A 14,916-nucleotide genomic window follows, 5' to 3' on the forward strand; every position below is an offset into this window, starting at 1 on the left:
CGAAACCTCATTAAGCTCTATGTTTGGTGGAATGTTCATAATGCCTCCCTGTAATCCCAATGGTTCTATGCCACGTACACTTAGAATAATAGAATCATAGAGTTGGAAGGGACCACAAGGGTCATCTAGTCCAACCTGCTGCACAATGCAGGAAATTCACAGCTACCGCACACACACCCAGTGTCCCCTACTCCATGCCCAGAAGATGGCCAAGATGCCCTCCCTCTCATCATCTGCTTAAGGTTATCGAATCAGCATTGCTGACAGAGGTGTTCTAAATTTTCTAGTTTATCATCTCTTTTAAGTATTTATGCATCTATTATAAATTGTCCTAATGCTGCTGCATGCATATGCTAGGGCAACCCTGTTGTAACCTGTTAAATTACCTTCATGTCTCTAAATTCCAGAAAGCAAGAAAGATATCTTATTCTTGACTGATGGCTCAATAAACATCCTGGGTCAGTTTCCTGTTGTTCGGGACTTTCTGGCCCGCATTATTTCGGACCTGGATGTGGAGCCAGAAGGCGTCCGAGTCGCAGTGGCACAATTTAGTGACAACGTACAAGTCGAGTTCAACTTTGAAGAATTCCCCTCTAAGGCAGAAAGCGTTCAAAAAGTGAGAAAGATGAAGACTAAACCAGGTCAACGGCTACTCAACATTGGTGCTGCTTTAGATTATGCCTTGGGGAACATCTTCGTGAGGAACGCCGGGAGCAGGATTGATGAAGGCGTGCCTCAGTTCCTGGTTCTCCTCGCTGCCGGAAGATCAACTGACAGTGTGGACCGGGCAGCTAATGCCCTGAAGCAAGCAAATGTGATCCCTTTCGTTATCAAAGCCAAGGCTGCAGATGCCGCAGAATTAGAAAAGATAGTTTTTGACCCTCAGTTCATTCTAAATGCCGATTCCCTGTCGAAAATTGGAGACGTTCAACCTAGAATAGTCAATCTACTGAAAACCATTGAACTTGCACCAAGAGGTATATCCAGTAGTTTCTTTTTCCAGTTAGATGGAATATGAAATGCTACTAGTGGCATTTTCAGCATGGTGTAGTGGTTAAGAACGGTGGTTTGGAGCAGTGGACTTGATCTGGAGACCCGGGTTTGATTCCCCACTCCTCCACATGAGCGGCGGATGCTAATCTGGTGAACTGGATTTGTTTCCCCACTCCTACACATGAAGCCAGCTAGGTGACTTTGGGCTAGTCACAGCTCTCAGCCCCACCTACCTCACAGGATGTCTGTTGTAGGGAGAGGAAGGGAAGGTTTGGTTCTCCCCTAAGTGGTAGAGAAAGTTGAAATATAAAAACCAACTCTTCTTCTTCTGTCAGATCTCAGAATGACTATCTTTAATGCTTGTAACACAGACTCTGGGGAGGGGAATAGCAACCGGGGAAAGCGGGCTGGTGACAGGGCTGGTCTCAAGGATGCCTGACAGATGCCATTTCCAGTTTTTCCCAGCCCAAGGCCTTGAATGGCTTAAACCCATGACCAAAGAGAATCCTTGTGGCAAGATACTTTAAATGTTCAGGTTATAAATAAGGGGAAACAAAACAGATTACTGCAACCACCTAGCAGAAGGAGTACAAGCAAACAGCTACACCTTGCTGGCCAGCATAGCATTCTCTTGGGTGGGGAAGCTATTTTCCTTTAGGCAAAATACTCCTCTGGGAAGTAGTTATAATAGCTCCCTTCTGTTTCAAAGGATTCTGCATCCTCTTATGTACTGTACATTGCAGGTGGTGAAACCATTCTCCCCTAGACCATTTACAGTACATTCCTGAGATTCGGCGTGGGGGAACGGTGGGGAGGAGGCACAGCCGTGCCGCCTCCTAAAGCCAGTCCCCGCATCCCCCCCCAAGCCTTTTAGCAGCTTTTTTTGGCAAAATGGGGCCTTTTCGCACCATAGAGAAAAGCGAGGACACCTGCTAAAAAGCAGGCGCAGCTTCGCTCTTCTCTGTGCCGGTGTTCACGGGGCTAAAGGGGCAGGAAGCTGCCTAATGGTAGCTCCTCCCCCCGGTCCGCCCCGGGAAAGCCTTCCAGGATGCCGGAACACCTCCCGGGATGCCGGCGTGGGCTTTTACGCCAGTGGGACACTGGCAGAAGGCCCCGTCAGCGTCCCGGGGCGGCGCTGCCATAGCAGCGATTGACATCCGGGCCTTCACACTGACGTTTGGGCCACTAACGCCAGCATAAGTAGCCTAGATGCTGGTGCAGGGGGCCCTAACACCAGCACAGCACCTTCCTGGTCTCCTAAGAGTACTGTAGATCTAGTTTCTCTTTGTAGAAACAAATTGGAAGCCAGTGAAGGTTTTCAAGGTTTTGTTGCATGTGCATCAAGAAACATGCTCAGATGCTGTGCGGTGGACTAGCTGAGGTTCCTGAAGACATGTAATCTACTCTAGATTTTACCAGGGCCCAGGGAGCTATTGCAAGATTATATTTATTCAGATGGCATCCCATTAAAATGGTAGAAGGTGCTTCAAGCTTCCAATGCCATGTGGGTTTCTGTTTTTAGTGGGGACCTGGTCCATCAGAGGGAGTTAAGGGGTCATCTGAACTACTTACCCACATAATTTCCAACATGTTTGGGTTGAATTTCAGTTTATTAGTTTCACCCAACCCATTATTAAACCGAAACACTTAGTCAGGATGTCCGGTGCCTCATGGGTCCACAGAAAAGGAGAAATAATATTGAGTGCCTTCAGCATTTTGATGACATTCCACTCCAAATCCTGAGATGGCCATTCCATGAGGTTTCATGTAGTTGTTAAATGATATGGAAGACAACATGGAGTCTTGCCTAAATGCCATTGGATAGATCAGTCATCCAAGTGCCATGCTCTGGAATTGGCCAACAATTGACAGAACCTTCAAGGTTCAACAAAGGCTTTAGGAGTGACTCAGTAGCCACCTTCTTGAAGACAGCCAGATCCATTTCCACATTGAATGCAGCACAAATCTCTCAAACCCAACCAGTAATTTATCCTTAGCAAAATGAAAATAGCTAAGAGGGGGGAAAGTAAAGCATACAGGTAGCAGGCTACCTGCGCCATGTACTCTAGGAGTGTACTCAGGCTGCAAATTGAAACCTCCTTTAAGCAGTAGACAGGTCCCTGGAATTCATGAGGACACCTTGTATTTGTCCTGTCAATAAAATGGTGTCCAAGTCGGAGGGTGTGTGTATAAGTTTTGTTTTCCAATAAGCATTAGCAGGCTGCCAAGGATTCAGATGCCTTGTCTTAAGGATCTAGGGCTCAAATGTGACAGTGGTGTAGAAGTAATCACCACCATGATATTAAGCTCTAAAGGACCCCTTATTGAAGCATCCTCATGGTACATTTCCCCCACCTCCATTTTAGCCATTATCCCCCCCAGTAAGCTAGAGAATTGACTGGGCTGAAGGTGAGCATGCTCCTAGAAGCTCTGGCATCACCTACACAGTCATCTTTATATTCCAACATTCAACCAGGACCTTTGACCAGGACACCTACTGTATTGTCAGAACCCTCTATCCAAAGTGAAGGCTATTAGTAAGCCATCTGGATCCATTAGCCTTTGAGTTCTCTCTTGCAAGGGCACCATTAACAGTTCCCACACACCAGGACTATTATTAAGTGCCCCCTGTTGGAAAAATCTCTTGACTAAAATGTTCTGATCCTGAACATTTTTATACTTATTCCTGTACATCTTTGGTATTATTTCTTCTCTTTGGTTTCTGCCTCCCTCACCAAACTCTGTTCTCCTTTTCCTTCTCCTTCTCACTCTCCTCCTCCTCCTTAGTGAAATTAATCCAGTTTAAAAAGCAGATGTTAAATAAACCTGTAAGATTCAACCTTTAAACCAGTCTCATTTATCTTTCTCCCCCATTTCTCAAACAGTGGTTGATGATCAGAAGAAGGACGTTGTGTTTCTGATAGATGGCTCAGATCGCATCAGAAGTAGTTTCCCTACACTGAAGTCCTTTGTGGAAAATGTGGTTCAAAACCTGAATGTCGGCCCTGACGATGTTCGGGTTGCTGTGGCCCAATACAGCAACGTTCCCAAAGTGGAGTTCCTCCTGAGCGCTCATCCAGACAAGAATGCTGTGATCAGCGCGGTCCGGCGCTTGTCCCCCATGGGAGGCTCACCGCTTAACACAGGGGCCGCTCTTAACTTCCTTCTGCGCAACGTGTTCATCAGCCAGGGTGGGAGCAGGGTGGCCGAAGGCGTCCCCCAGTTCTTGATCTTGGTGACAGCAGACAAGTCTAGAGATGATGTCAGAAGGCCCGCTGCGGCTCTGAAGAGCAGCGGGGCCGTCCCTTTTGGCATCGGCGTTGGGAATGCCGACATCACCGAGCTGCGGACCATTTCTTTTATCCCTGAGCTTGCGATCCTCGTTCCTGACGTCAGACAACTCAGCAACATTCAGCAGCAAATTTCACAAAAAGTGGTTCAGTTGACCAGGGAAGAAATAGAAAAATTGGAACCCGTTGTGCTACCGCCAACTACAGGTGAAGAGAAGTTCCAAAATTGCTTTTTGCCGCCACCGGGGAGCTGGTGTGATACAGTGGTTAAAATACTGAGCAGGAACCTGGAGGTGCCTCATTCTAATCTTACCCCTGCCACAAGTGCTCTAGGCCAGGGCTTCTTAAACTTTTTCCACTTGAGATCCCTTTTCGTCCAAGAAATTTTTATGTGACCCTGGGTATATAGGTATATAAAATAGGTACACAAATCAAACATTTACTGATAATAAATCATAAAGAATTTTATTTTAATTTTTTTTAACCGTGACACCCCCGCATTCAGTTAAGCAACCCCGTATGGGGTTGTGACCCACAGTTTAAAAAGCTTCTGCTAGGCAAATGCATTAGGCAAGTCACTCTCAGCCTTCACCCTCCTTTGATCCTGTATTACAGGGATAATAACGCCAGCCTTCCTTATGGCGCTATTGTAAAGAAAACAGTAAGAGGATGTGTGCAAAGTACTTAGAACACTGAAAGAGCTAAGTGTGGTTATGCCCTGTTGAATTTGGGTATCCACATCTTTCACATAAATGTAATGTGTTATTCTTAAAGAGTTAGCCGTTATCCAATCATACTAAATATATATTCATATATTCACTTGTTTATATTCACTAGGTTCTTATGGTGCTGATGTAAGGAAAACAATAAGAGGATGTGTGCAAAGTGTTTAGAACATTGAAAGAGCTGGGTGTGATTATGCCCTGTTGAATCTGCAAGTGGCAAGAGGATATGCTGGCAAATATACTGATGCATGGCAAATCACTTCTGAATGGCTCTTGCTTTGAAAACCCTATGGGGATCACCATAAGTCTGCTGTTACTTGATGGCAAACCAAAAAACAAACACTGATGCACAAATATATACATTGCACATAATAAAATAGTATGTACACTGCACATAATAAAATAGCATGCATCCACAGTATAAACAAATGTAGAAAACCAACCACGAAAAGCACAGAAAGGAAACCAAAGGCAAACTATATAACTATCCCAAGTTGGTGAAGGAACCTATTATACAGCCCCCTGGAGTCCTTTCCAGGTGAGCTGTCCTCCTTGCAGGTCATCTGTTTGCTTCTTCTGCTCAGTGACCTTTGCTGCTGTTTTGATCTCAGCTTCTTCCTTACTTTTTGGCAGTTTCTGACCAGGGTGGGAGACAAGGATCTGGGATAAAATAGGGAAGGGGAGAACCACATATTCCACCCTGAGGGGTTTGGAGAAAGGTGAGGATAAAAAATGTGCTAGAATGAAAGAGCTCCCAGCAGCTGACCTCTGGTCTTCTCTGCAACCTTGAACCTCAGCGTGGTGTAGTGGTTAAGAGCGGTGGTTGGAGCGGTGGACTCTTATCTGGTGACCTGGATTTATTTCCCCACTCCTACACACGAAGTCAGCTGGGTGACATTGGGCCAGTCATACTCTCTCAGCCTCACCTACCTCACAGGGTGTCTGTTGTGGGGAGGGGAAGGGAAGGTGATTGTGAGCCGGTTTGATTCTTCCTTAAGTAGTACCCCTTGCCCTGTCTCTGGCTCCATGCCCCCCATCCTGGGCTCTGCCTGACTGCTGCCCATGATCTTGGTGTTGGCAACTGCAAATTACCACAACAGTACAGAGACAGGTTGAAGCAAGAAGACCTTGCAGACATTAAACTGGTGTGTAATGTTCCACTGCAGACTTGCTTCTGAAGTCAACTATGTCTGTACAAACCTTTTTTAAAAATGTTTCATCAATTTCCCCCAAAAAGATCATATAACACAAAAACAACTAAAAAAAAACCACATACACAATACAAGCTACCATCTCATCCTGGGCTAACGAAACAATAAATCAACCCACATTTTTAAATGGTGAGCATACACATCTTTACTACTCTCTGATTATCTTCCTCTCACTCTGCTTTTCTAACATGCTATCATGAATTTTGAATTTTTTCTATTTTTTCATTTAGGAAATCCTTTCCCACAAAATAAATGTAATGTGAATTATTCTTAAAGAGCCATTATCAAATCATATTAACAGCCCATTCCTGAAAATGCGGCGTGCGGAGTCGGCGGGGAACAGGCGCAGTGGCGCCACTTCCTAAGCCGAATCGTGCACGCCGCAAAACAAAAAAAAGCCGTTTTGCGGCTTTTTGTTTTACCGGGGCCTTTCGCCCCATAGGAACAGCGAGGCTGCACCTGCTAAAAAGCAGTCGCAGCCCCGCCATTCCTGGTGCCGGTGGCGAGGGCCGAAACAGGATAGCAAGCCGCCTACCCAGCGGCTCCCCCCCCCGGAACGCCCCCCTACGCCGGTGCTGCCTCTCTACGCTGTGGCCTGCACCACAGAGAGGCCGCGCCAGCAGAGGGGGGAGGCGAGGTCCCGCAGCTCTCTGCCGCCGGCGGGTCTGGCCTCGCCGCCAGCATAAGTGCGTTTAAACATGCGATTACATGCACTTACACTGGCGGTGAGGTCACAACGCCTCCTAAGAAGTTTCGGCCCAATTTTCAGGAATGGGCTGTAAATATCATATCTTCATATATTGACTTGTTTATATTCACTAGGTTCTACTCTAGTATCTCAATGTATTGATTAGGCAATTTCAATTCAGCTTAAATATAAACAGAAGGTCTGTACAAACCTTCTGAGTACTTGCCTGCCGAATTTATAGTCACCATCCTTTTTGGATTTGATGATAGCCCAAGATTAATATTAATTGATTTGTGTCTTAAAAGTACATATATCTGCATTTATTTCACTAGTGTTTTCTTTGTCATCAGTGGTCTTAACTTTGTTTTACAGTGGATGGCAAAAGAGATATCGTATTCCTCATTGACGGCTCCCAGTCTGCAATTCCCGAGTTTCCTTCCGTTCGTGAATTTATCGAGAGGCTCGTGACTAACCTGAACGTAGATGCTGATGCCACTCGGGTGGCTGTGATTCAGTTCAGCGAGGATCCCAGGGTTGACTTCCTGCTGAACGCTCACTCCAGCAAAAACGAGGTGCAGAATGCTGTGAGGGGGCTCAGACCCAAAGGAGGGAGACAGGTGAACGTCGGCTCCGCCCTAGAGTTCGTGTCGAGAAACATATTTACAAGGCCGTCGGGAAGCCGCATAGAAGAGGGAGCGCCGCAGTTTTTAATTCTCCTCTTTTCTCGCCCGTCTGATGACGACGTAGAGGACGCTGCACTCCAAGTCAAACAAGTTGGAGTGGCACCACTGGCTGTTGCAAAAGATGTGGATACCCAGGAACTGGTGAAAATAGCTCTGAGTCCTGAGTATGTGTTCCAAGTGTCAACATACCAGGATCTGCCTAGTTTGGAACAGACGCTGCTGACCCCTATTACAACACTCACTACACAGGAGATACACAGACTTATAGGTGATACACGTCAGCCTACAGGTAAGGTTATCTTGTTTCAACTGGTGGTGTGGTATCTCCTGTCAGTCATTTCCCCATGTCTGCCTTGCTCTTGACAGTCCCAATTGTCACATGAACGCATGAAGCTGCCTTATACTGAATCAGACACTTGGCCCATCAAAGTCAGTATTGTCTACTCAGACCAGCAGAAGCTTTCCAGGGTCTTAGGCAGGGGACTTTCACATTACTTACCTGCCTAGTCCCTTTCACTATGAATGCTGGGGATGCTGGGGATTGACCCTGGGACTTTCTGCATGTCAAGCAGATGCTCTATCACTGAGCCACAGCCCCTCATAGCCCCTCACAATCCTGCTCTGGCTTCTGCTAAGGAAGCTTCTTACCTCATTTCTCTGGAAGGGAGGGCTCATGGCTCAGTAGTAGAGCATCTGCTTAGCAGAAGTTCTCAGGTTCAATCCCTGGCATCTCCAGTTAAAGGGACTAGGCAGTTAGATGATGTGAAGGACTCCTGCATGAGACCCTGAAGAGCCGCTGCTGGTCTGAGTAGACAATACTGACTTTGATGGACCAGGGTTCTGGTTCAGTATAAGGCAACTTCATGTATTCATGTGTCCCTTCTTCAACAATGACATATGGAGGGAGGCCGCTGTGCAGGGATCTGGAGAACCAGCGTGGCGTAGTGGTAAAGAGCAGCAGACACTAATCTGGAAAACCGAGTTCAAGTCACCTCTCCTCCAGATGAAGGCTGCTGGGTGACCCTGGGCCAGTCACAATTCTCCCTGAACTCTCAGCCCACATGGAGCTGGCAATGGCAAACCACCTCCGAACGTCTCTTGCCTTGAAAACCCTATGGGGTCGCCATAAGTCAGCTGCGACTTGATGGCACTTTACATGCACATGCGTGTGCAGGGAAAGGCCCATACACCATCTTCCTCGCTAGGGGGAATTGCCTCACTTCCAAGCTGGGAATAGATTTTTTTTGTCTATCCTTTTGTGATCAGTTCATTACATATCATACGGTACTGTTCAGTCAGTAGTGTTTCGTACATTCAGATGCTCACACAGCCTGATGGGAGTCCTGCTTTCCCCCTGTTGCCTCCTCTACAGATCTTTTGTTTTTATGCCTAGATTGACAGAGGATTGTACAAACCAGACTTTTTTGGCCACCGCCCCCTTGGTTCCACAAACTCAACCCGGGGCCCTTACCTATCATATAAAAAGCATTATTCAAAACAGGAGCTTGCATGTCTCACTAAAGAAGATAATAAAAATAAAATTTCAAAACAGTCACAATTAATTTCACATCTATTCAAAATCAAATTAAAACTTTTTGGTTGAAATTTATTCAACAAGAGTGTACGCATGCGCTAAATCAGGACGAACGCTGTACTCCGAACTCTCCTTTGAACTAAAGAATTTATAACTCAAAAAGAATGTAAATAAGGGAGTCCTAGCATATACAACGAGATAAGAGGAGAGGAAAACTAAGAGAAGCAGAGGAGATAAAGTTTGAAATTTCAACACCAATAAGACTGCTTTATTTATAGCTCTCCCAGGGGAACGCCTTGTGGCCGAAAAAAGCCTACTCATTAACTACCCTAACAAGCTTCTAAAGATGGCTAAGAATATTAAGGAATTATCAGAACAAATATCTGCTCTTCAAAACACAGTGATAGCATTTCAAAATAAAATGAGCGAGGAAATTAAGTCTATTAAAGACGAGGTCACTAAAGTGGGAAAAAAGTTGGTAGGGATTAAGCAAATAGCTACTTCCGCAAAAGAACTGGCAACAGAAAACAATCAGAAGATTGATCATTTAAACCGGCAAATTACTGAACTCTCCGAAATAGAACGAGCACACCGCTTGCAAGGAAGAGGGAGGGGTGGAGCCCCCCGTGATGTTATAATCAAATTCACAAGAGAAAAGCTCCAACAAGTACATAAAGAACTGAAAAAGAGGAAGGACCTGAGCTTCAGAGGTAGAAGAGTGTGGGTGAGACAAGATTTTTGCCAAGAAACTCTCAAGAAAAAGAATTTAATGCGTCCCTATGCCCAAAAATTGCATTTAAATAATGTAAAATTTACATGGGGTTACCCATCTTCAATAATTATTTTCCAAGATGGAAAGAGGCTTATGGCACTAAATACCTCAGAAGCGATAGAACTACTGAAACAGTTGGGAATAGATACAAAAGATATGGGAGAGCAAGAAATGGAAGAAGAAGCAGAATCTGAAGAGGACCCTGAGGAAGGAGGGTCAGGTAGAGCTGAAAAACGGCCTAGGACAGACCCACAAAGTGAAACTATCTAAAAGGGAACTATACAAATGTTAATTGAGCTAATGTATAATATGTAAGAGAGTTCAGGAGAGGGAGGGGATGCGTGCACTCCAAGAAGTGGAGAGAGGGAATGCCTTTTTATCCCCAGTTGACTTCTCTTCCACAGGGTGGGAAGGGTAAGGGAAGGGGTGGGTTAGCAAACTATATAAAATACCCTCAGCCACGGTGCTTTAAGACTCACAGTAATAAGGACTATGGATAGGTTAATAAGATGACTTACACTGAATGTCAATGGTTTAACTTCGGATCTTAAGAGATATAGGATATCTAAGAGATATAGGATATATAGGATATAGGATATAGGATATCTCGCAAGAGACCAAAAGACCGATGTAATATGCCTCCAAGAAACACATAAGAAAAAAAAGGATAAGAAGCCGCTTTTAAAGGATATGGCCTGGGTGACATTAGCAGAAGCCAGAAGTGATTCTAAGGTAAAAGGAGTAGCAGTCTTGATTCACAAGAAATATAAAGTGGAGGAAGTGGAAAAAATAGTAGATAGAGACAATAGATACTTATTAGTTAAATTTAAACGAAGGTAAGCGGTATACAATAGTAATATTTATGCCCCGAACAAGGATAAAAGAAGTTTTTATGTAGAATCTTTAAAAAAACCAAACAATTTTCAGAAGGGGAAATCGTTATATCAGGAGATCTTAATATCGACATTACAAAAGATAAAACAATAAATTTGGGGAAATGGGATCTGAAAGAGGCGCATGAATTTATGGGCTTATATCCCAAACCCACTCACATATCTAGTAGACATAAAACAGCATCAAGCATAGATTACATAATCCTAGGAAAGAGCAGCAATATGAACATAAAAGGAATTATAACTCACCCAATTTTGATATCTGACCATGCCCCAATAAGTATGGAAATAACAATAAACCAAGAACAACAACAAAAAGTCACTGGAGGTACAATAACCTAATAATGGCTAAGGAAGACAATAGACAATATATGAAAGAGCAGATAAAGCTGTATTTTGAGGAAAACAGAGGGTCGGTCACTACTAATATCTTATGGGCTGCTGCAAAGGCAGTGATAAGGGGCTATTGCATAAAAAAGAAAGAATTATAAAAAGAGAGTGGTACTCAAAAAGACAACTCAAAATCCAGGAATTGGAAAGGCTACAGAGTAAACAAACAAACAAACAGATATAACCCTAATGTACTGAGACAAATTACGGAACTTAAAAAACAGATAGAGGCTTTAGATTTGGCAACAATATGGAAAAGGGATATTATGGTGAGGAATGAATTTCAAAGAAATAGCATAAACTCAGCAAAAAGACTGGCTAATTACCTGAAAAATAGAAAGGAAAAACAAGTTAATAACCAAACATCACAAAACCCTAAAGTAATTACGGAGGCGTTTGAGTCCTTTTACAAAAATTTATATAAGAAGAGGGACACAGTAGGTTTTGAAGACGACATTAACTTAATATTGAAGGAGACCGAGAAAGTTAAATTGGAAGAGGAGATCACATTGCAAGAGATAAGAGATGTAATTAAAGAACTGAAAAAAGGTAAATCACCAGGTCTAGATGGGTTTACAGGCGAATTCTACAAATGACAGAAATGACAGAAATCTTAGCTCCAGAACTTCAGGCGGTGTTTAATGAAGTCTTGAAGGGCAAGAAAGCTCCAGACTCGTGGAGACAAACAGAAATAATAGTGATTTTAAAACCACAGAAAGACCCTGAAGAGGTAGGATCATATAGACCTATAAGCCTTCTCAACCAAGACTATAAGATATTCGCAAAAATATTAGCAAATAGACTAAAGAGGGTTATCCCAAATATAATAAAAGAGGACCAGTATGGATTTGTAAAAGTCAGAAATATAGCACACCCTATATTCAACCCCTTTCTGACTGTATATTACTCTTCCTACACACTTGACACTGAGAGACACTGTCCTTCAGTGTTACTCCTCTGAAGATGCCTGCCACAGCTGCTGGCGAAACATCAGGAAAGAAAATACCAAGACCACGGTTACACAGACCGGATAATCTACAAGAACCAGTAGCACACCCTATTAGAAATATAATTAACCTCCTGCAACATGGCCAAAAAAAATTGGGACTCCTGAAAACTGGATGTATTCAAAGCCTTTGACACTCTTGCCCAAGAATACCTGTGGCAGGTTATGCGCAAATACGGAATAGGAAGTAATTATTTAAATGCAATTCAGGAGATATATAGGGATGGAACAGCAGTAGTGAAGGTTAACAATGATCCCTCGCAAGTTTTTCAGATTCAGAGAGGAGTTTGTCAAGGCTGTCCGCTTTCGCCGCTCTTACAGAACAAATGGTAGAAAGGATAAGAAATAGCGCAAGGATAGAAGGCTATAAGATCAAGGAAGAAGAAATGAAAATTAATTTATTTGCTGATGACATTATGGTTATTATGACAAACCCTAAAGAAGGAATAAAAGAAATAAAGATTATATTAGATGACTTTGAAAGGTGTTCAGGTTTAAGAGTCAATATGGCTAAATCAGAAATTATATATGTCACTGTGAACAGGGACAAAAAAAAAGAGATAAATAAAATTACAAAGATAGGATTGGGAGCTAAAAAGCTTAAATACTTAGGTATAGTATTACAAAAGAATATTAATAGAATATCAGAGGTCAATTATAATAACGTATGGAGAAAGTTAGAGAAGGATATGAAAAGATGGAGAAATAAAACTTTAGGAATCTCCTCTAGAATCAGAAGTACTAAAATGTTCTGGGTGCCTAAGTTAACGTATTTATTTCAGACGATACCACTAGGAATTACTACAAAAAAAAATAGAACACTGGAATAGAAGGATAAGAGGGTGGATATTCGATAGCAAAAAATGTAGAATTCAAAAAAGGTTGGTATATAACCTTAGATCAGAATTGGGTTGGGGTGTCCCGGATTTGAATAGCTATTACGCCGCCTTTCAATTAAAGTCATTATTAGAGATAGGAGAAGAAAGTGACCAGAAATGGGTTAGATTTGAAAATAAGATTAACAGTGACATAGGAAGATTTGGCATTTTCTCAAAGGTCATAAGTAAAGATTTAAAATAAACCATAAGGCCCAGACGCACAGCACTAGAGGTATGGAATAAATGGCAACCTTTATGGCTAGGAAGGACTTCAAGATGGGCACCGTTAGAGACTATCCACACTGAAATGAGGGAATGTAAATGGTGGGAAACCCTAAGGTCAAAAGGATACTATAGACTGGGTAATATGTTCAGAGGAGGAAACCTAAAACCTCTACAGGAGGTAGTAGAAGAGATAGGCAAGCAACATTGGTTAAAAACAACAGGCCTTTACAGAAGGGTTAAAATGATTAATGAAAAAGGGGAAATATGGTCAGAGGAACCAATGGAAGAAATTTATAAAGAAATGCAAAAATCAAACAAGGATTGGCAGGGAAAATCTACAGGAAAATGATATCAAATAAAGATAAGACAATATCATATTTACAAAAAACTTGGAGTAAGGAAGGTCAGATATCAGAAAACACAGCAGATAAAATTATGAAAGGATTAGAGGAAATTAAAGTGATTACATTTAATGAATTGGAACACAATTTTTTCACAAAATGGTACAAAACACCAGCACAATTAGCGAATATGTTTCCAGGACTAAGCCCCATGTGCTGGCACTGTAGACAATCTAAGGGATGGTTCTCCCACATGTGGTGGGAATGCCCAGAGGTTAGGGACTTTTGGACACAAATACTAAAAATTATAAGGAGAATATGTAAAGTATCCTTAACAGTAGATTTTAAGCTAATGTTAATGAGTACAACAGGGAACTCGAGGGTAAACAAGAGGGACCAGGCCACATTCAAGGCTATGTTATTAGCAAGCAAAGCAGTAATAGTTCTGGGTTGGAAGGATAAAAGTAAACGGACTATAGAAATCTGGCACAACTATCTGTTTGAATTTATGCAGTCGGATATCGTCGAGATGATGCGTCAGAAGACTTCATGGGACTATAAGAACAGGGAAATCACGAGTAGATGGAAGACCTATTTAGAGTGGATATCAATGGAAGGAAGAAAAGACATTCGGTGGAAGATTCAGACTTTGTGCCCGTGGCTGGGGTTAAGAGACTAAAAATTATAAGAAGAAGGAGTGGGGTTAGGGAGGGGGATGGGTGGGATGGAAGGGAATAAGAAAAGAATACGTTATACAAACAATGTATGTAGAAAAAGAAATATATATTTGAAACTTGTATAAAAAGAAATAATAATAAAAGAAATTTATTCAACAAAACTGATGAACCAATGGTACCAGCTCTTCAAAGCCTGGGAAAATTTTTTGATAGTTCCCACCACATTTGCCAGCATGGTACCATAGCTTGATCTATTACGAATTAGTGAACAGCACAGTTGAAGGGGCCCGCCTCTAGCACCCCTGCTGCCCCCTTGCCTCTTAGTGCCCTCTAGGTAATACCACCTCCCCAAGGGGGTGGTGATGCCCACTTTGGGAACCACTGGTATAAACATATAGTTGAGCAAATCAGTTGCTGACAATTACAAACACTTTATTGCTGTTTGGTGTTCCTTTAAGTCTGCGTTATCAGTGTTATATTGTGCATGTGCATTTATGCACAGCCTTATGGGAGGCATAGCTCATTTATTTACCTGATCCAACCATCCATGACCCTACCGCGCAGATGCAAACACCCCAGCAAGGCGAAGAAACGAAATTCCTCCACCACA

General features: G+C 42.9%; 1 protein-coding gene across 1 annotated transcript in view; it reads left to right on the forward strand.

Moving 5' to 3' along the window:
• COL6A3 (collagen type VI alpha 3 chain) overlaps window positions 1-14,916 on the forward strand; it is a 106,801-nt gene that overhangs the window by 23,410 nt on the left and 68,475 nt on the right. Inside the window, exons 6-8 of the mRNA XM_056856863.1 lie at window positions 408-977; window positions 3,879-4,532; window positions 7,280-7,871. Coding sequence (XP_056712841.1) covers window positions 408-977; window positions 3,879-4,532; window positions 7,280-7,871 — 1,816 coding nt within the window. The remainder of the gene's footprint in view (window positions 1-407; window positions 978-3,878; window positions 4,533-7,279; window positions 7,872-14,916) is intronic.

Source organism: Euleptes europaea, chromosome 10, assembly GCF_029931775.1.
Source record: "Euleptes europaea isolate rEulEur1 chromosome 10, rEulEur1.hap1, whole genome shotgun sequence".
In the NCBI taxonomy this organism is placed as follows: Eukaryota; Metazoa; Chordata; class Lepidosauria; order Squamata; family Sphaerodactylidae; genus Euleptes; species Euleptes europaea.